The 21,050-nt window shown below is 34.3% G+C and overlaps 1 protein-coding gene across 6 annotated transcripts in view; it reads left to right on the forward strand.

Annotated features, from left to right (window-relative positions):
- The window catches only part of RhoGEF2 (Rho guanine nucleotide exchange factor 2), a 188,995-nt gene that overhangs the window by 35,548 nt on the left and 132,397 nt on the right, over positions 1 to 21,050 (forward strand). For 5 of the 6 annotated variants that reach the window (XM_087411682.1, XM_087411681.1, XM_087411679.1 and 2 more), the window contains exons 3-7: positions 2,850 to 2,899; positions 4,291 to 4,348; positions 7,353 to 7,630; positions 10,707 to 10,931; positions 19,460 to 19,699. In XM_087411682.1, coding sequence (XP_087267808.1) covers positions 2,850 to 2,899; positions 4,291 to 4,348; positions 7,353 to 7,630; positions 10,707 to 10,931; positions 19,460 to 19,699 — 851 coding nt within the window. The remainder of the gene's footprint in view (positions 1 to 2,849; positions 2,900 to 4,290; positions 4,349 to 7,352; positions 7,631 to 10,706; positions 10,932 to 19,459; positions 19,700 to 21,050) is intronic. The other variant, XM_011070958.2, reaches the window with a different exon arrangement.

Genomic DNA, 21,050 nt, shown 5'->3' on the forward strand with positions numbered 1-21,050 from the left:
TTTAGTCGAATTGTGCAGGGCAAATTCGATTGGATCATACGTTACGAGTGTCAAACTTCTTTCAGAATAGGTACGGTAAAAAATTCTTTCTGTTTTATAGGAACTTTAGACGGAAAGTTGTGCAACTTCAGAATTGATATAGGTTCAGATATTTTGTTATTAAGTGACAGAATGGTTGATGCTTCGAAATGGCGAATTTCAATTGGCGATTTAAATTTGTAGTACTCTACTAGGGAGGAAGTAGTTTTGCAGTTTAAGATCTTGACTAATGTGGAAGTAGGAAAATTTTTCCTAGAGTTTTCATTTTTAGTAACTGAAATTTCGATTATATTTTAGGAGTTGATTTTTTGAAAAAGTTTGGGAAGAATCTCCGAACTCTAGAGTAACAAAGAACATGTGAATCTAACATATTGTCATATTATTCTCGGAGAAGGGAATTCCCATTCTTCTTGAGGAGCTTTCTCGTAGTGGTTCAGAAGAATTGGATTCAAAGAGCTGGTGGAATGGGTGATAGTGGCGTATTAAAGAGCAATCCCAGGATGTTTGACGTGTATCCACACGAAAATTTAAATTTCAGACTATGTCTGCTATAAATAGTATAAACTCAATACTCATAATTCAAAGGAGACCAAGTATTTAATCATCGCATGTTTAAGCTACAGAGATGCTCCTGAGCCAGAGTGTCACGTGAGCGCCCAACGGCTCGACCGATCGATAGTAGGGGTAGCGCGCCAGAATCGGCCCGAAATGTGCAAATCTTTGCGCTGAGCACTGATCTAAGTTATATAGGTCGAAACTTAAGATATTGGTAAAATATTTTTATATCTTTTATCATTATTTTATATATTTTATTTATATATAATTTACATTAAATCTGATATATTTACGTATATTTACATATATTTACGTTACTATTTGCTGTAACCGATGCTCGGGCACTCTTATCTTATAGTGTTCAGATTTCCAAAACCACTCTGATATTTTCCTAGACTTTGCCTACACCCATTTACCTAGCGATCATCCACCCGGTAAAGAATCTGAACGCAGCCTAGAAGACATGAAATGTCAGGGTGTCATTAATCTCAGAATTCTTGGATTTTCCCCGCGGTTATAGTAAGAAGTAAGGATGGTTCACTCAGATTTTGCGTCGATTATAGACAGTTGAATGCAATTATTGAAGGATTGCTATTTTTTGCCGAGAATGGATGATATTTTTGATCGATTATTCGAAACTTCTTGATTTATCTCTGGATTTAAAGAGTGACTATTGGCAAATAAAAATCCGTTTGGAGGATAGGAAGAAGGCATTTCTATTGGAAACTGTTTATGGCAGTTCACAGTTATACTTTTTAATTTATGTAATGTCCAGCTATTTTTGATCGGTTAGTAAGAAAGATACTATGAGAGGTTCTTTGTAAAGTTTCCTTAGTATTTGGATGATGTGATTGTTTTCAGCAAAACTTTTGAGGAAATGTCAGAAGATATGGGAAGTTTTTTATAAGTTGCGTCTTATCGAGTCTGGTCACTGAAAATCACTCGAGGAAAGTAACACGATGATTGTCATGTGTTTCTTTGAGTGATTTCAGTCACCAAATGACTAATTGACAAGATTGATAATTATGAATCACAGTAAACCACTTAACTGACATGAGTAGATTTCTCGTTTTCTTCAAATAAATGAATAGTTTTTACGGGCACGAATTACATTGATTATGATATTAAAGTGACACGTTTTATAAGAAAAGAAGAACTGATTAATTACTTGATCTGTCAGCAGGAACATGTGATATCTGGATTAGCTTTGTAAGAGGAATAGAAGTTTATTAACATATATAGGTATTTATTTTTGGAACTAGATATGGTTCATCGAAATGAAAATTTATTCTTTCTAACAGTGAATTAATTAAATAAAAAATAAATTTAATTAATAAATTAATTAAATATATTTTAAATAAAAGAACATGGGTATTGATGCGCAATGTCAATTTATTCAGAACGACATAAGTTAACAATTAAAAACGCAAATTAGAACGCATATAGTTAACAACTAAAAATTAAATCACGCAAACGTTTTGAAGACGCTAGCATTTTGGAGACTTCTTCAGCTGTTATGCTTTTTATCTTGTCACAAATAATTATTGTAGTTATATAGTATAACTCTTTAAAATTACAGGAATTGTATAAGTCAAACTATATGAATTGATAAGTTAACTAGTAATAGTATATTAATATAGTAATATATTATAGTAATATATTAACTCTTATTGTCGACATGACGATATAGATTTTGGAGTGAATTGTAACATTTACAATTGTTGTTATTAATAGAAATATATATTAACAATAAATGTAAAAGTCTTTACCCGTCTTTCTTAATAAGTTACAATAATACAGTCATTGAATTTTTACAAGATAATTTTGTGCATGCCTACGTATGCCAGAGAGAGAGAGAGAGAGAGAGAGAGAGAGAGAGAGAGAGAGAGAGGGAGAGGGAGGAAAAGAGAGGGGGGGGTTGCAATCGCATATGTATGCACTATCGTATGTAGCGATCAACTGATTTCAACGAGGATTCCACGTACTGCCAGCTTTGGAAGGTAAGTTGCATTGCTTCTATCTATCTTCTTTTTGCGTCTCGTAATTTGCTAACTATTTCTTGCTATAATTTCAAAACTACTTCGGACAAAATTTTGGTAAAGAAAAAGTCTCTTAGAATTAAGTTGAGAATATGTTATTTTAAGGACAAACGTTTATTTCGAATTCTATATATATAATAACAAAAATTGTATGTATTTACATAAATATACATATATAAATTGTTAATGTTCTTACAAGAATGATATATTTTGTAGGCGGTGCGGCAGCAAGAGCTGGTCTTCATGCGGGTGATAAAATAATCAAGGTGAATACATGATAATAAAGTATAGATATGAGAGAAAACACAACACTTTTGTTAATCTAGATTATTAATTACTTCTTGTATATGTGATGTATCTAAGTATTTATCGAGGAAATTTTATTTTATTATATGTTAGTCTTCCAGCGGGCGCGCGCCCTTTCATAACGAGAGCGGGTGGGCCATGTATAGAGAACACCGTAGAATAAAACTGAAAATTCTAAAGATTAAAGCATAATATCATCAAATAAGCATTATGCGATGAAAGTTTACGATATTTAAATAATCATTTATTTAAAAAAATAAGTGTTTATTAGAAAATGGATTAATAAAAAAAAGTTTTGTGCGCTTTCAGTCGCAATATAACTATTGCAAATAATAATTGTCGAATGTTTTTTACAAGTAAAATGAAAACATTCGTTGCATTTGAGAATGGTAGTTGTATTTTTGCATAACTTGCACCTCCCTTGCTTTTCACTGACATTGAGCGATTCCTGTATATCCTCCACAGGAACATTTTTCTGAAAAAATGCCATGATATCTTAAAAATTGATTCTATGTAAACAACATACGCTAACAGAACGCGACTTGAGTGAATCGACGGTCCGAAAGACACTGAAGGAGTACCTTGGGAAGCCGAAGTTCAGAAAATAGATTTTACCTGTATCCTCTTCATAAAACGGCGCGCATGTACGGAAAACATGTGCGCACCCGCTGGAAGATTAAATTAGTTTAGTGTGTATAGTTGTTTGTAGGCTTGTAGTAATTATCTTGTACTCGTACTAAATCGTCTTGTACTCGTAATAAATTGTTGCATTTGTTGATATATATCTATAAATTTTTATTTTATAAATATGTTTCTAATATTGTGTTTCTAAAATATGAAAATTTTACATAAAATTGTTTAGTTCATATAGATAGACTTGATTTTTATTTGATAAAACATTGATAGTTTGAGTTACAAATCTTACAAAATTTTTTAATTAAAAAGAATCTTATTTGATATAATATATTATATGCAACGTAATTATATCTATATATTTTTTATTCTCCTATTTTTTTTATCTTTGCGCTGATTTTTCATCACTCTGTCATTTATGCTTAGAATTACTCAAATGACCTGGTATAAATATGAACTGGTAGAAAAAAAGCACAAGGAAAGAAGCGCGATAAAGATTAGAGAAATATGAAGTAAGAAATACGAAAGAGTCAATTATATTTGTGAATTAATCTAAATAGAGAACATTAAAATCATTTTAGAATTTGTTTTATTAAAACATAATTTTTTGAATTGAAAGGAATTAATATTTAATTAATTCTAAGTTATATTAACTCTTTATTATTAATAAATAAAAAATTTTATATAAAAGGTTTTATAACGGTTTTTTGTGTTAAAGGTGAATGGAGTCAATGTGATGCAATCTACGCATACTGATGTAGTTCAGCTTATAAAGTGTAAGTATTTTATTTTTTAAATTTTGTATGTTTTTGTTAAAAATTGAAGAATTACTGCAAATGTGGTATTTGTATTATTATATTAAAAATATGTTATATTCATCTCTGTGAAATTAGCATCTTATTTTGAAAAAATTATTAGGTGCGCAACTAAGTTCTCGCTGTTATTTTCATGGCATTTGCATCAAAATAACAGCGAGAACTTAGTTGCGCACCTAATAATTTTTATAGTTCTAAATGCATCTCGGAGAGTTTAATGCGTCTGGAGTTTCTGTCTGAAATTAAAAATAATTCCGGCGAGTTAAACAAAAAAAATTAATAGTAAAAGTTTGGTTGTCAACTTCACAAAATGCATGACAAAAAATCGTGATACCTTCTATAATATTGATTCTAGTTTTTCGAGTCATAATAACTTTCATCAGAACTCTTGCTATCCAGAATCGATAGAATTACTTTTAAAAAAGTTTCAGGTGTTAGAAATTTTTCGACATACGAAAAATTATGATATCTCTTAAGAGGTTTTTGAAACTGTTAAAAAATCGAAAATTTTTTTGCTTAAATCGATAATTTAATGTCTAAAGAATATAAAGTTTTTTATTCAAATTTCCAATGTTAAATTCCCAATGTGAAATTCCTAATATTAACGAAGATAGAGTTAATTATGTCGAACATTGCACAGCAATTGATGTCTCCATACCGCCGTTAAATTGTTCCGTTTACCAGAATAATTCAATCATTATTTGACGTTATAGTTATATATCTGTAGATAACATTGACAACAATTTTAATATACATTATATTAGTTTTGGTTAGAAATCGTCCATGTGCTTAAAATGCGACGAAAAGGGATTGTTATTGAAATTTTAATCGCGTTTTTCTCAAGTTGGTGTTTTCAAAAACCGTGGACACCAGGACTATCACAGAATTAATCCAAATGTTTTGAAATTTGGCTCAGTTATTGTTAACCTCCAAGCGGCCGGGCTTTTTTTTATCTGAACAAGTGCACTTTTACTAAATATTCTCATATAAGTACAGCCCAATGATCAACTGTGATGTGTCGGTCATGGGATGATAGGCCTGTCAACAATTCTGAAAATTTTTTTCTTTTTAAATCAAGAAATATGGGTACCTAGGCATTTTCGAGGTCGCTAAAAACTTTTCTGACCATCCTAGGTTCTGAAAAACCTCATCAAAAATCAACGTCACCTAATTTTTCAATATTATGTAGTTAATGACTCAATCTTACTCGTCTCGCGTTATTGAGCTGTACAATTTCTCACAACATATTTCTTTCGTTGACCAAGTTAACGTACCTTTAGTTAAGACATTTCCGCAAAGGTTTTAATTCTCAAATTGCTTCAAGGGACTTAAATTTCCATTAAAAAACAATGCAAAGCGTTTGATGATTTGTAACAAACTGATATCATTATGCTTATCTCTATACATTGGATCTGCTATCACCCAATGTCGAACTTAATATTCTGTAAAATAGTTTATTTTCATCCTTGATTTTATCGCTTTTTAGTAATTTAAAGAAATTCTCATTTCTTCTTCTTTTTAATATAGGATCAGATCTTGTTTTGTCCACTCCTCTATATCTTCTGTGATCCGGATGTCGAGCTTTCGTGCTACCTTTTTGGAGATCTTCCTGGCGGTCGGGAGCTCTGTGGCTTTTGTGTTTCTAGCCCACTTGGCTAGTCTTTTCAGTCCCATTCTTTCTATGTGATCTCTCCAATCTCGCCGCTTCGCTCTGACCCATCTTATATTCTCGATATCGTGAATTATTTGTTTTTTTATTATTCTGTCCCTCCAGTTGATTTCTCTTATTGCTCTTAGCAATAAGCTAGTCTTCATTTCTATAGAATTCTTTTTGTCTTGAATGTCTCGACTCTCGTTTCTGTTGCGTATGTTAGCACTGTTCTGATCCAGGTTTTATAAATTCTCATTTTGCTTTCTGTTGTTATGTTTTGATTCCTCCATATTATGTCTCTCAAGTATCTTGATATCGTATTTGCTTGTATACTACTGCTAAATTTCTGTTACTGAATGTCATCGTGCCGAAATAGTTGTATTTTGAGACCTGTTGGATGGATATATTATTTATTACTAGCTTACATCTTATTGGCTCCTTTGATATAACCATAGATTTTTTTATTGATATGAGTATGTTAAATTTGGCGGCTGTGTTAGGAAATTTATATAAGAGTCTCTAGAGGTCGTCCTCATTATCCGCAAATAGGATGCGTTATTCGCATAGCATATTTGTATCTTGTTGTTTCCCATCTCCAGCGTTTATCTCGTTCACACTTTTTATTATATCATCCATTATTAGGTTAAAGAGAATTGAGCTCAAGCTATCTCCCTGCCTTATGCCTGTAGTTATTGGTACTGCTTTTGTTAAGGTGTTTCCGACTTTTATCTTCGTAGCGTTGTCTTTATTCATTTCAGCAATGATGCTCCTATATTTTTCGCAAATGTTGTGCTCCCCCATTGATCCAAAGACATTCTCCAGACGCACTCTGTGAAAAACTTATTTAAGGTCGATGAAACACATGAATAGTGATTTGTTGACTCTCGCTTTTTCGATAAGCTGTCGTATTATATATATGACATCTATAGTAAATCGGTTGTATCTAAATCCTTGTTCTTCGTTTATATTAGATTTTTCTGCTATTTTCGCTGCTATTTCGTTTGTACCTTCGAAATTGAATTGAGTGTTATCCCTCTGTCGTTGTTTGGGTCTTTTTTTCCTTCTTAAAGATTGATATTGTTATCGATGTCTTCCATTCCTGCGGTATTAATCCTGTGTCTATGATTTTTCCAAAAAGAGTTGTAATTTCTTATAAAACTCTCCGAGGGCTATCAATAACTCTCAACAAAACATATAGAACTATCAAAAAATTGTTTTTATATTTTAGTCTACAATTTGCTTTGTTTCTAAAAAGTATAAAAAAGTAGTATAGAGTTGTTTTGGAGTGCATCTTTTTTTAAAATTTTGTTGTAGCATCGACGCAAGTTGTACTGACAGTGCAACAGAAACCAGTAACGTCAAGTGGTGGCGCAGCAGCAGTAACAGCGATAGCGACAGCAACTACAGCAACAACAACCTCTGGTCTACAAGTTGGTGTAGTTGGTGCAACGAGTCAACCTCGTCCAGTCAGTTTGTCGACGGCCGGAAACATGTCACCTTCGCAACCGGTGACTTCCCTTCACAGAGCATCCACTGCACCGGCGGGCAGTGCTCCGTGTAATACTCGAATTACGGGTCCACAACCAGTTGACGTAAGTAAAAGCACGTGTATTGTCCCGTGATTTTTTTGTGTTTTCACTTCTTACCCGGAATGATTAAGAACGGAACAAAATGTGAGAAAATAGGAATATTATGAATACAGTAGTGTTTTATTTTAATTTGAACAATCGAAAAATTTATAAACTAAAGTAGAATTATATATTGCTTTGTTTGGGGATGACTGAATTTTAAGGCTTGTTCTTTTTAGCTGAACTTTTGCACCAGTTCATCTTTCTTCCTTTTCTCTCCTGGAGGAAAGAAGAGGAAGAAAGATGAACTAGTGCAAAAGTTCAGCCAAAAAGAATAGGCCTATTGATAGTTTCAGATTCGATCTCGGTCTTATTCCTACATTTTCCTCGGTTTGTATAAGGCTAAATAGTTAAAAGTTTTGATCGAAAAAATAAAAATATTATGTAGTACATCATCTAATTCATCATATAATTCATATCATATAATTCATATTTTCAGAAACCATAAATTAATACACTTGTGTATGTACTTAAATTTAAAGGAATGTAGGAGTTGTCTCGTTATATCGATGAAATGTGTAATTTTCCGATTCACCAATTTTTTAATTGCTTTTACAGATTTAAAAATACTTTTACAGAATTAAATAACAATAATCAACAAGTTTATGAGAAAAATAAAACAAAAATAGAAAATTATAAACAATAAGATAGGAAACAAGACCGTTTATGTTAAATATTATAACATTACTTTAAATCCGAAGCGCCACTACGGTCTAAGTATTAAGATGTTGAACTAATATATATATTTTTCAAACGAATGAATTAATTTCAGAAATAATAATTACGTGTCGATATGGTTGTCGACATTAACGCAATTCATCTGAAATGTTAATAATCCCCCCAAAATTCCCCAAATTAAGAAAATTATAATTTTATTATTGACTTCTGTGATAAACTCGTGACAACATTTGCTGCACATAAAGGTTTTAAACTTTGTATAACAAACAAACCCTCTGTACCCTCGGAATCAAAAGAAAGAACAATACTTTTACCACGCTTTTATACTTGTTGAAAATAAATAAAATTAAGGTATTAGCCAGTTTTGAAAAGTGACGCCTCGTAAAGGTTCATTATTATTGGGGATCGTGTCGTCTGTCGAAATTTTTTATCAAAACGACAAGATTAAGGTATTCATAGTCCGGCCTTATATTTAAGACTTTCTTAAATTTACCTTCAAGTATTCTACGAATTTTTTTATTAGCTAATGAGCATTCAAAGATAAATTTAAGGGAGCCTTAAATACAATGTCTATGAATACATAATCGATTAAGATATAATTACTAAATGTTATATCATGCTTTTTTCCGGTCACTTCGGGGTGCATGCGAGATCACATTTAAGAAACGCCGGATTAATTAGGGAAGGGAGGTGGAGGCTCTCCGATTAAGGTGTACAGATCGCGCGGTTGAGCGTGATTGTCAAGAATCGCGAGTCGCGAAAATGTTGGGCGCTAGACATGCTCGGAGACGGCGTCAATTGCATTAACACGAAGAATCGCTAACTATACGAAAATTCCGAATCTGGGTACGCGAATATAGCATTAAACATTACAAGAACTCTCGTACACGTAAAGCTAGGTTGACTAGCTCTACCTAACGGCAGAGGCTGGATGTACATAAGAGCTGTTCGAAAGAGAAGAAAAAAATAATAATAAAGAAACAGGAATGCCACGCAGAAGAAATACGGGAAGAGAATCGCAGAGCGCTCGCTCCCGTGTCACGCTCCATACCCATACGAGGGTACAATAGCTTTTTCGATTCGTCACAACTGCGATTTCCAGGAATGATATCGATCTTCATTGTGATGTTATACGAATTGATAAATAAGGGCAACTTCACTGATAACCTCTGAGTCCTCCGCAATATCCTCCGTGGTTTCTGTGAGAGCATCTTCCACGGACTAGAACGTTTATCATGTTTGCTCGCAACGGGAGAGAGCGAATAGAATCCCGATTGATACATGATCAACTTGTTAACCCTCACGCAGGGATGCTCAGTGACGTCGCGCATTGTTGCGATCAGTTAGTGAACTCGCAGTCGTTTGCACGCAACGTATCGGCGGAATCCTGTGGAACATCTCGCAGCCCCGCAGACTTTTTTAACTGTCTTCCTTAGCGGTCGTCTCCAGTCGCCCTATCAGAGTCTTTGGCGTTATGATCTCTTCGTCGATTCCGGCAGTTTGACTTCCGCCGATTGTCCTCACTCCAAGGATCCTCCCTTGCTTGCTGTCTATCCCTCACGCTCGTTTTTGAGCTCAAGCAGAGGTTTCTTGTGAGCCGTGGCTTCTGCAGATTACTGGAAACATTCGCCATCTCCGCACTCCTCGGCATCGGTCTGTGGTAGCTCCGGTAATCTGTAACCTCTCTTCACTCTTCGCCAAGGTTGCCTCTTCTTGGCGATGTCTCGCTATCTCTTCACTCGGTGAGGTTCCCATACATTATATGAAACCTGGAGATTAGCAAATAAATTGCGATTTTCGCATGCGACTTCCCTGGAGATTTCGCTCGTAATTCCCGATCCGGCGCGAATTCGCGCTTTGCAACTGTGGAGGATCGCTGCGACGCCGCAGCAAAACTGCAACATTACAGTTAATAAAATATAAAACATCTTGAAAAAGCTGTTAATTTACTATTTTTGTGAACAATGAATCCAATAAATTATTTTGACTGTGGGTTAGTAATTTATTGAGAAAAATTAAATATTTTGGAACTCAAGAAATTGATAAAGATCAATTTGAGTTGTTTTCTTCTTTTTGAGGGAAGCCCGATTTTATTATATTATAAGATCGAATGTCATTATATAATTATTGTATGGCAAAATTAGTTTTCATTTACAACTTTAATCCAAAATTTCACAAAATCGCGACGTAATAAATGGGTTATAAATTGTATTCAATTTGATAAAAGGATTTTTTTAAAACAATCTTTTTCTGGAATCGAGAAAAAGTTATCTTTCCTTGAATTATGTTAACAAAATTATAAATAAAAAATTAATAAATGTTTCTAGTTTAGCCTATTCTTGACAATGCTTTTATTTTTTAGCTTGAGAAAAAGCGGCAGTTGGAAACACAGAGAGTCCACACATTTCAACTTATGTTGGAAAAAGAACAAAGTTACGTAGATAAATTACGAAGCGAGTTAGCAAAAACTGGCACTGGCAGTAGCAGCACTCACATCTCGGCCATACAGTCGGAGCTGGCTGGTGCTGAGAGAAGAGTACGCACCTTACAGGAACAACTTGCGGCGATTAGTACGACAAACGAACAGGTCTGCCTATTTATCCCTTTTCTATGTATATTTTTGTTCACTAAATTTCTTTAACAGTCGATGTGATATTTACATGTACAGTTATCAGAAACCTTTTATTTGTCACCTAACATATCTAAGAATTTAAATATATCAAACGAAAGGACACTTTAAAACACTTTGAAGACATGGTGGAAGGATTGGTGTGTTTCGTTTGTAAATGTTTCTCTCTAATTCTCTGGTTTCTCGCTTGCTTGATGACCGTTCAGATCACAATTTAGTCACCCTTACGACTGAAGTTGTTGTCTTCATTGCACTCACGTCATTTAGATTCGGTCTCTTTTTATCATGTATTACTACTACCAATGTTTGTTTCGCGTCACATGCTCGCGTCCATAGTTCCTCAATTTTGCGCTTGTTGGCGTGAGAAGGAGCTATAATAGGAGCATTTTGGAGCATGCGACGCGAGTCTACAATACTTATCATATAACTATAGTGAAATTTATTTTAGATTTAACAAAAAATTAAAAAGGGAAGATGCCAATTAACATGGCGGAATACACTCCGCCACGAAAATTTCCGTTGGTGTAGTTGCATTAGTGCTTGTTGATCGACAGTCGAGAACACTAGGCGAGGCACAATACACTCTGCCTCAGGGATCCCCATCGATACCTAGGATAGCCAGTCGATTGCGATCGAGAACGCTGGATAGCAGAGTACTCTCTACCACTTTTCTGCTCGCGGCCAGAGGATTCGGAACTGAATAAGAACGGTAGAAGAGCAGGATCGGTGTGGGATAGAAAAGAGACCGCGCGGGGAAAAAATGTAGCTTTTATACTAATTATTGCTCCCGCTCATATTGTTCCGGAATCATTCGACGATTCCCGCACGATTAACAATACGAGCGGAAGAGAATGAAATTCGGCGGAATTTAAACGAACTCGGGTATCTTCGGCGGAGCATCACCTGCGAGTTTAATGTATAAAATTCGGGCAAAATGTATTGCTCTTCGGCGATTGCCGCAACGATGTCCGGCTGGTATTTTTGATAGGAACAATACACACCCAGGGCGTTACAATCATAACAATTTTGAAAAAAAAATGTAAAATAAATTTCGGAAGTGATTATTACAATTTATAAATAAAAGATAATAAAAATAAATTTGAATATCCATGCTCAGTTAATTTTTAATAAAATGAAAGAAAGGGCTTAGAGCAATAGCTAATTGTTAGTTGCTATATTTTAAAACATTAAAATTAGAAAACAAACGTTTCGACCTTACATTAGGTCATTCTCAATTATAAATAAAAATGATACCGATGATATGGGGGCGCCGGCTTTTATCCCACGACTCTCATCCCACCTTTCCCTCTGCTTGGGTGTGCACGACTTTCACCTGAAGCGACTCCCACCTTTCTCTCTCTGCTTGGGGGTGCACGCTTTTCCGTGAAGCGAGATCTACTTCCACTTCCCCCAGGGAAAATACTATTGGAACAAGAAATCAAATTTTCCGGTCACCTCGCACAATTGTTTATCGTGACGCCATCTTGATTGTAGGTTTCAGCGACAATCGAGATGACCGCCATTTTGTATTCTTCGAGATACCGCTCAACTTACTATTCTCTCTCGCGCCTTTACTTTTGTATATTGAGTTCGATGTTGTGTTGCCTCTCTTTTTGTTAATATTAAAAATGCACATTGAACTTAGCATTACGGTTGTCATTTGTAATTATTTCTCATCCGGCGTACTCGTATTCCAAATTCATATCAGGTCCAATCCAACAGGTTATGGACCCAGGATTTGCTATATGTTGAGGTTAAGTATCCACGTGTTCAATTAATAGTGCGAATTTTCTTCTCTTTTACGATGGTTTCATATAGACCGTATCGTATTGAATTATTGTCGAAAGTCAACTACGATACTTGGAGACTGCAAGCGGAGGCTCACAACAAACGATTTGTGGGAATGTCAGTGGAGACAAGGTTAAGCCGGAACCCACAAATGAAGAGAATGAAAATGTCTTGGCAGAGACTTGGATAATTACAGATAGAAAGGCCAGATCGGACTTAATTCTTTCAATTCACCCCTCAGAATTATCGCAAATTCATAGATGTGAAACGTCGCGTGCCATATGACTAAAATTGGAGTTGATCTATGCTTCCAAGGGGCCCGCAAGAAAAGCAACGCTCATACATCAGCGGATGCAGAATGGCGGAGATATGAAGGAACATATTGATAAATTCTTCGATGCTGTTGACAAGTTGGAGGATATGAATGTACAAACAAATGGTGATTTGTTAACTATAATGATATTGTACAGTCTCCCAGCTTCGTTCGAGAATTTCAGATGTGCCATCAAGACTCGACACAAGCTTCCCAGGGCAGAGGAATTGAAAGTAAAGATGGAAGAAATAGAAACGAGGAAAGCTGCAGGAGAGCTCATTACTGCTTTAGTTGTGAAGAGTAGTAAACCGAAATTTCGACGTTCAAAAAGAGAAAGATGGATGAAAAGAGAACTAAAAGCAATAGCAGTCTAACCGTAAGATGTTATGATTATGGCGTTTTAGAACACAAGAAGTCGGTATAGGACACAAAAAGATTGTCCGAAGAAGAAAGAAAATAAATCCTCTGAAAAATCTCGGCAATCGGCAAATACTGTCGATGATTACGCCTGTCATGTGACTGTGCCTATTGAAGAAGTATTTGGAGACAGATGCGGAACAGGTCCTGGATTCTTGACAGTGAATGCACTGCTCATCTTTATGATGACGGAAAAAGTTTTCATTTGCATGAATCGGACAGAATCAGATGAAATCTAGTCAGCTAAACTGTTACAGAAATCAAAGGTGAAGAAGAGGTTTTGGCTCAGCTCGCCGAGACTGAGCAAGAAAAACGACTAGTGCAACTTCGGAATACATTATATGTACTCGATTTACGTAAGAATTTGGTCTCAGTAACTAAGATAACGGACATAGGATACGAGATAACTTTAATAACCGAGAAGTGCGGGATAGTTGATCGCAGTGACGGCAGTGAGACTCGTGGCGAATCGTAAAGGAGATTTATATTATGTTTGTGAAGATGTAAAATCGAAGTGTTCGGAACTGTTGAAGTGGCACTACCGTTTGGGTCATTTAAATGCTCGTTATCTCGCATGATCGATTCGAGACCATGTTTCATTAAATGTGAATCTAAAGGATATTGATAAACTGTCGACTTGCACCATATGTCTAAAGGGAAAAATGACAAAATTACTCTTTCTGATGATCGAAGCTCATGCACCGAGCCATTAAAGATTGTACACTCAGATATTATTGGTCCATATCATACACAAGCAGTCAATGGTGCACGATATTTCGTAACTTTTGTTGACGACTGTACCAGATGGGGAGAAGTTCATTTCCTATGTGAGAGAAAAGTGATGTATTAGAGGCGTTCAAATCGTATCAGGCTATGGTGGAACGGATGACTGGAAGGCAAATAAAGTATTTGCAATTTGACAATGACGGAGAGTCTGCAACGCCGAGTTCGACCAATGTGTAATCAACAATGGTATTAAACGTAGATTAACAGTCCCTTACACTTCACAACCAAATGAAGTAGCTTAGAGGTTAGGTTCAATCGGATATGGCTAAATGTTTAATGCTTCAATCAGGCTTGACAGCGAGTTTCTGAACTGACACCATTGCCATTGCTTGTTATATACGCAACCGATCCAACAAGCACCTTAGAAATTCCATTCGAGAAATGGACAGGCGAATCGGTGAGTTATGATAATCTAAAGACTTTTGGTTCGAAAGTATTTGTTTTAGATAAGGATCCAATGAAGGAGGAAGAAAATTGACGGACAGAATGTTATTGGCTGTAAACTTATGTTAACGAATAAATATGGTACAGATGGCCAGATTGAACGTCACAAGGCTAGATTAGTCGCCAAGGGATACAGTCAACGTTTTGGAATTGAATATCATCAAACAGGTCGCGAGGCTGGAAACAGTTCAGACCATGATGGCTCTCGAGCTTAAGCTAAAAATCTGGCAGTTCGATGTTGTTACTGCTTACCTCTGCTTACTGTTGTAATGGTCAGCTCGAGGAAAAGATTATCATAGAGATGTTTGAGATGCTCGAGGAAATGGTTAGGATTGTTGCTAAAACGTCGAATGTTTCGGAGATTCATGCACGTACTTAGGCCATGTTTAAAATGATTGAGAAAGGAGGAGATGTTTATCGTCTTAAGCGAACTTTGTATGGACTATGTCAAGCCAGACGGCAGTGGCATGCCAAGTTAAGTCAAAAATTGAAAAGCTTGGATCTTAAAGCAATCATGAATGAACCATGTCTTTATTACGGCTGGCGCAATTCTGAAATCATGCTCATGATCATCTATGTTGACGATCTATTTGTAATGGCACGAGATGAAGCTTAGATTCAGGAAATCAATTAACTATTACAAGACTTTGAAATAAAGGATCTCGGTCCTGTAAAGTATTTTGAGATTGGAGATTAACCAAGAAGATGGAGTAATCGAGTTATCACAGATGGGTTACATTGTGATGTTGCTGAAAAGATATGGAATGGAAAATTGCAACGGAGCAGCCACACCCTTTGAGATGCCATCATCACATCGTCCGACGGTGGGACCATTAACTCGAGACTCGAATTCTCAAAAGTTGCCGTATCGTGAGTTGATCGGTGCTCTAATGTATCTTGCTATGGCTACACCGTTTCTAGACTGGCTCAACTCATGAATAATTTTCAAGCGAAACACTAGTCGGCAGCCAAACGAGTCCGGAGATATATTTGTCTGTGTAACCTCTGACCTGACACTTGTGGAGCCGCAATTTCTTGGAGATCTCAAAAGCAGCGAACGATCGTGTTATCGTCCACCGAAGCAGAGTACGTTAGTCTCTCGGAAGCTGCAAAGGAAGCCAGCTATTTACGAAGTCTGATGGATGAACAAGTATGGAGAAATTATCCTCTACATTGACAATCTCAAGGCATTCTACATTGCTTCCGATCCTGTTTATTATGCCCGGACAAAACATATAGACGTCCGATGTCACTTTGTTCGTGAGAAGGTTGCATCCGGTGAATTGGACCTAAGGCATGTTTCTACGACACATATGATTGCAGATATTCTAACCAAGGCACTACCCCTTTTTTCGCATGAGAGATGTCTGGAAGGACTGGGGTTGCAAACTGCCAAGGATGAATAATACTTAACGTGCGATTTGAGAAGGCGTGTTGGAACAAGGAATTAAATTTTCCGGTCAACTCGCACGACTATTTATCGTGATGCCATCTCGATTGTAGGTTTCAGCGACAATCGAGATGACCACCATCTTGTATTCTTCGAGATACCGCTCAATTTATTATTTTCTCTCGCGCCTTTATTTTTGTACATTGAGCTCGATATTGTTGCCTTTCTTTTTGTTGACATTAAAAACACACATCGAACTTAACATTATGGTTGTCTGAAAATTTGTCTATTTTTGTTCTGAAATTTTTTTGTTTTCGTTAATTTAAAAATTTAAATTTATTTAAACTACAGTTGTTTTTATTTTTTATTATTTCGAATCTTTTATTATTTCAGATCAAAGATTTGTTCCAATATTTCGAATATTTCGATAGTTTCAAACTATCAGAAAACTGTGTAATTTGATTACACTGTGCAATAAAATTGTATAATACACGGATTCTTGACAATCACAAACTGGTTTAAACATAGGAACAAAGCCCTAACATATTCAAATTTATCCTTTATTTTCTTTAAGAAAATATGGTCACCATAAATATGACAGATTTCTTAATCTGAATATCTGTCAACTTTAACAATTAATATCTTGATTCACGGAAAAGAGCGACACTTTTTTCTACCAGATTCATTCATTTCGTGTAAAAACGCGTCGAATAAGACTAATTTTATCAAGATCGGAGATAAAGCCCCTAAACTCAACAATTATCATATATAAATTGGAATATGAGATAGACGTACTATGAGCTCTAAAGTGTGCATATGTGTATATTGGGCACAGACTTCTATTATACACTAAACTGCAAACTTCCCACTTTTCTTTATATAAAAGTGTTGCCTGCGCGCAATGAATGCACAATGGAAAATCATTATGTATAGAAAAGAGACGCCAATAGGTCACGTGACCAGCTTCTCTCTAATTAGTTCTTAACTATATAAGGAGATGTCATGGCAATCTAACTTTTAATTTTCACGAACTGTTACGAACCACGTGCACTATTTATTTCAGATCATTTCAAATTCTTTCATTTCATGTAAAAACGCATTGAATAAGTCTAATTTCGTTCATTCTGTGTGTATATATAACCTCTTCGAGTATATGAAAGTATATAAACATATGGTGTTCTGCGCATGCGCGGTTTTACAATGCGCATGCGCCACAAGTAATACATACTATCCGACAATAGGAAAAGTGGGGAGTTAGCAGTCTAGTGTTATAATAGAAGTCTGTGAGGTAGGGTGAATTGGAAACTTCGGAATTATCTTTCGAACTATTCGTATTATTTCAAATATTTCAAGTGGAACTTATGTTTATCCTACAATATACTTTTTGTTTTCTGTTTCTGCTTTTTGCTATTTTTTACATCTTGTATTTTTGCATCTTATCCGGGTTTTTGTTTTATGTCGCCCGAGATAAAAGTGAACGAACTTCAGAAGAAACGGGAAGTATGTAACAAGAAATACAATTGTTGATAAAACAGTTATAAAGGAGGAAAAAACAAGAGGCAAGAAACAGAAAACAAAAAGTACATTGTATTGTATTAGGTGTTGGAATTAATTCGTAGCGTTTTACAAGTGATGGGAAGTACTTTCATTAATGTATTTTTTAATGCTCATGTGAAATAAATAACATTCTTTCATTAAAAACGCTACGAATTAATTCCAACACCTAATATAATAGAGTAACATTACTTTGTTTTGAGAGGGACATCTTTGATAGTCACAGATTCTCTTTAGATGTACTCCCAAGATTTCAAAGTGATTTTTTTTTTTTTAATGGAATTAGATAGTTTTTTTGTATAATTTAATTCTTCTAATTATTGTCATATTCATATAAAAGTACTAAGGCATAGATAGAAAAAAAAATAATTTTTAAGAAATTTGTACTTTATTCTGATACATATTGACATAAAATATCAAATATCTCGAACTAATGTAATTTTTTTTTATAATCGTATCTCTTTAATGAATATATAATAAAATGATATCCCCCTTTGGGTTGAGCACATTGGTATAAACTATTATAATAATTATTATTCATATAGTTTCAAATTTCGTTAATAATTAAATCTTGTACTTTATACGAATCATCCCGTATATATGTACATTTAGAGGAATTTATTATGATAAATTAGACTGTATATTTATCTATAGTTACATACTTAGTAAAAATTTATAAGTATAAATTTGCTGTCTTGAAAAAACTTTGTATTTAAATTCTATGATAATATATGTCTACAAAGTAAGAGATTTTGAAATAAGAAAAATGCATTTTATATATATTGAATATGCATTCATGACTTCTAATCAGAATTTCAGGATAACGTTAATCTCTTTTATAAAAAAATTTTAAATGTCACAAAAAAGTCATTTTTGCTTATTAATTTTTAATTTTAATTAAGTGTAATTCCTATTTTCAGTCAAAACAGATCTTAAATACTTTTTTATTTAATGTGAATTTATATACATTTCTGATTCCACAAACCGTGCGCCGAATTATTTTTCTAAATGTATGCATACACAAGACCAGAATAATATCACATATTATATTAAATTGTGCAAGTCATTTAATAATTTTTATGTAAGCCATTTAACAATTTTTATGCAAATCATTTAATAGTTTGTTATTATTTTCGTTCTATAAGAAATATACCTTGTCTGATTAAAATTTTTTTTCTATATAAACTAATATCCAAAGGATCCCGCACTAATCTTATGGAAATGTCTTTTTGCGAATTTGGCTAATTTTTGGATATGTTGTAATTTTCTTAATTTTGAATTTTCTTCATTGTGTTTCAATGGGCATAACTTGATCCTATGAGCCGTTTTTGCGCTACAAGTCTTGAAAGATCCATCATATAAAATGTGGACCTTTCAAGGCTTATAGCGTAAAAATGGCTCATAGGATCAAGTTGTACTTATTGAGATATTTGTTCAGAATGAAGAGAAGTACAATATATCCAAAAATTAGCCAAATCTGCAGAAAGATATTTTCCATAAAATTAAAGTGCGGGGTCCTTTAACATAAAATAAATAAATAAATAAATAATAAATAAATAAATAAATTTAACAATTAATTTCTCGATGTTTGTTAATTATTATGGAAAGGAAATTTTATTTTATTTTTTCAACTTGTTACGTTCAGAATTTTTTTCTCCCTTCCATTAAAAATAACAAAGTGTATATAATTCGATTTATCATAAATGCACCAAAGCTTTCGCCTATTTTTGCTAACACATTGTGTTTTATAACTTTGCCTCTTTGGTAACAGCAACTTTTTGTTGTGTCTTGCAGCTTTGCTCATTGGTAACAAATACTTCGTGTTCCTCGGGTTATTGTCCACTCTCAAGCAGTGGCAGTGGCGCAGACATGCCACCCCCACTGCCGTCACGCAAATCCTTATCCATGCAAAGTCTCTCTCCGCCGCCTTTGCCTCCCAGACCTCCATCTGCCATACAAAACACAGTCCAACCGGAGCGACATCTGCTGATTCATTTAACGCCTTCAACCGTCAATCAGGGAATTTCTAACTCTGTAAGTAGATTAATTGTCCAATAATGTTACATTGATATCCTTTGTACCCGTTTTATTGCTGATGAACATATATATGTACATAATTATCATGTTATAAATAAATAAATAAATTTTTTATTTAATGAGTTTAAGAATTCATATTTTAAAAATAATTATTTCTATATATCTAATTAAATAAGAAAAATTCTATATTTGGTCAAGCAGATCTTAGTGTTCAAATATTTCTGGGTGAATTTGTATACGTATCTAATTCTGCAAAGTGCGCGCTGAAATTTTTTTTGGTTTTGAATCACATTCATGAACAAAACCGGAGTAGTCATATCACTAACAAGCAATTTTTTAACTAATTAGCATTTTTATAAGAATATTAATGGTAGAATGTTAAAGAAAATCTAAATATCTTGAATAATTTTATTGTGAAAAATATTGTACAATATTAGCCAGAGATTGAACTTGGAACTTCCGTCTTTCCGGGATGGACGTCATATCAATTTGTCCACCGAAGCTATGGCAATATTGTCGCAATAATCAATCTAGTAAGTGAACGTTTCAAGAAGAAGATAAACAATAAGATACAATACGAATTTTGCAGCGATGAAAACGAAAGAAATCCTACATTATTAATGATAAGATGTTCATGAATGTATTTCAAGATCGAAAAGAATCATGGATAGTTCCCTCATATAGTCCTATAATAATCCGTATACAAGGTGTCCCAAAAAGATCGAGATATCTGAATATCTCGGAAAATATATATTGGGTCATCTAAAAAGTATCCGCGGTTTTTTGTCACTAGATGTGTTGACCATCAACATCTAGTGACAAAAAACCGCGGATACTTTTTAGATGACCCAATATTTTACAGAAAAGTATTTCAGACAAAAGTTATAGGGTTCAAAAAGATCTATTTACTGATCTTATTAGTTGGACTTTCAGGATGACGTCGCCAAGGTCAGGTCAAGGTCACATCGATATTTTAAAATGGGACACTACTTTTGATTTCAGAATCTAATAACTAGTATCAAAAGCTTTTCAAAACACTACAATAAAATAATTTTTTCATGAAGTACTTTTCGAATTATAAGGCATGAAAGTTACAATACCGTCGGCATTAGCGTTACGCAAGATGTCCGATTGACGGCTAAAACTTCTTGAATGTTGTTCAAGATCATGTTCTGGATAATATTTGTTAAAATCAAGGTTATTGGAGAATGTTTTTCTTATTTTCATTTTTGCACTGAAAATTTATTTTTATATAAAAATGTAAATAAGAGAAACAATCTCCAATGTGACCTTAATTTTAACAAATGTTATTCAGGACATGATCCTGAACAATATTCAAAAGATTTTA

Source organism: Acromyrmex echinatior, chromosome 12, assembly GCF_024713525.1.
Source record: "Acromyrmex echinatior isolate Ae372 chromosome 12, ASM2471352v2, whole genome shotgun sequence".
Classification (NCBI taxonomy): Eukaryota; Metazoa; Arthropoda; class Insecta; order Hymenoptera; family Formicidae; genus Acromyrmex; species Acromyrmex echinatior.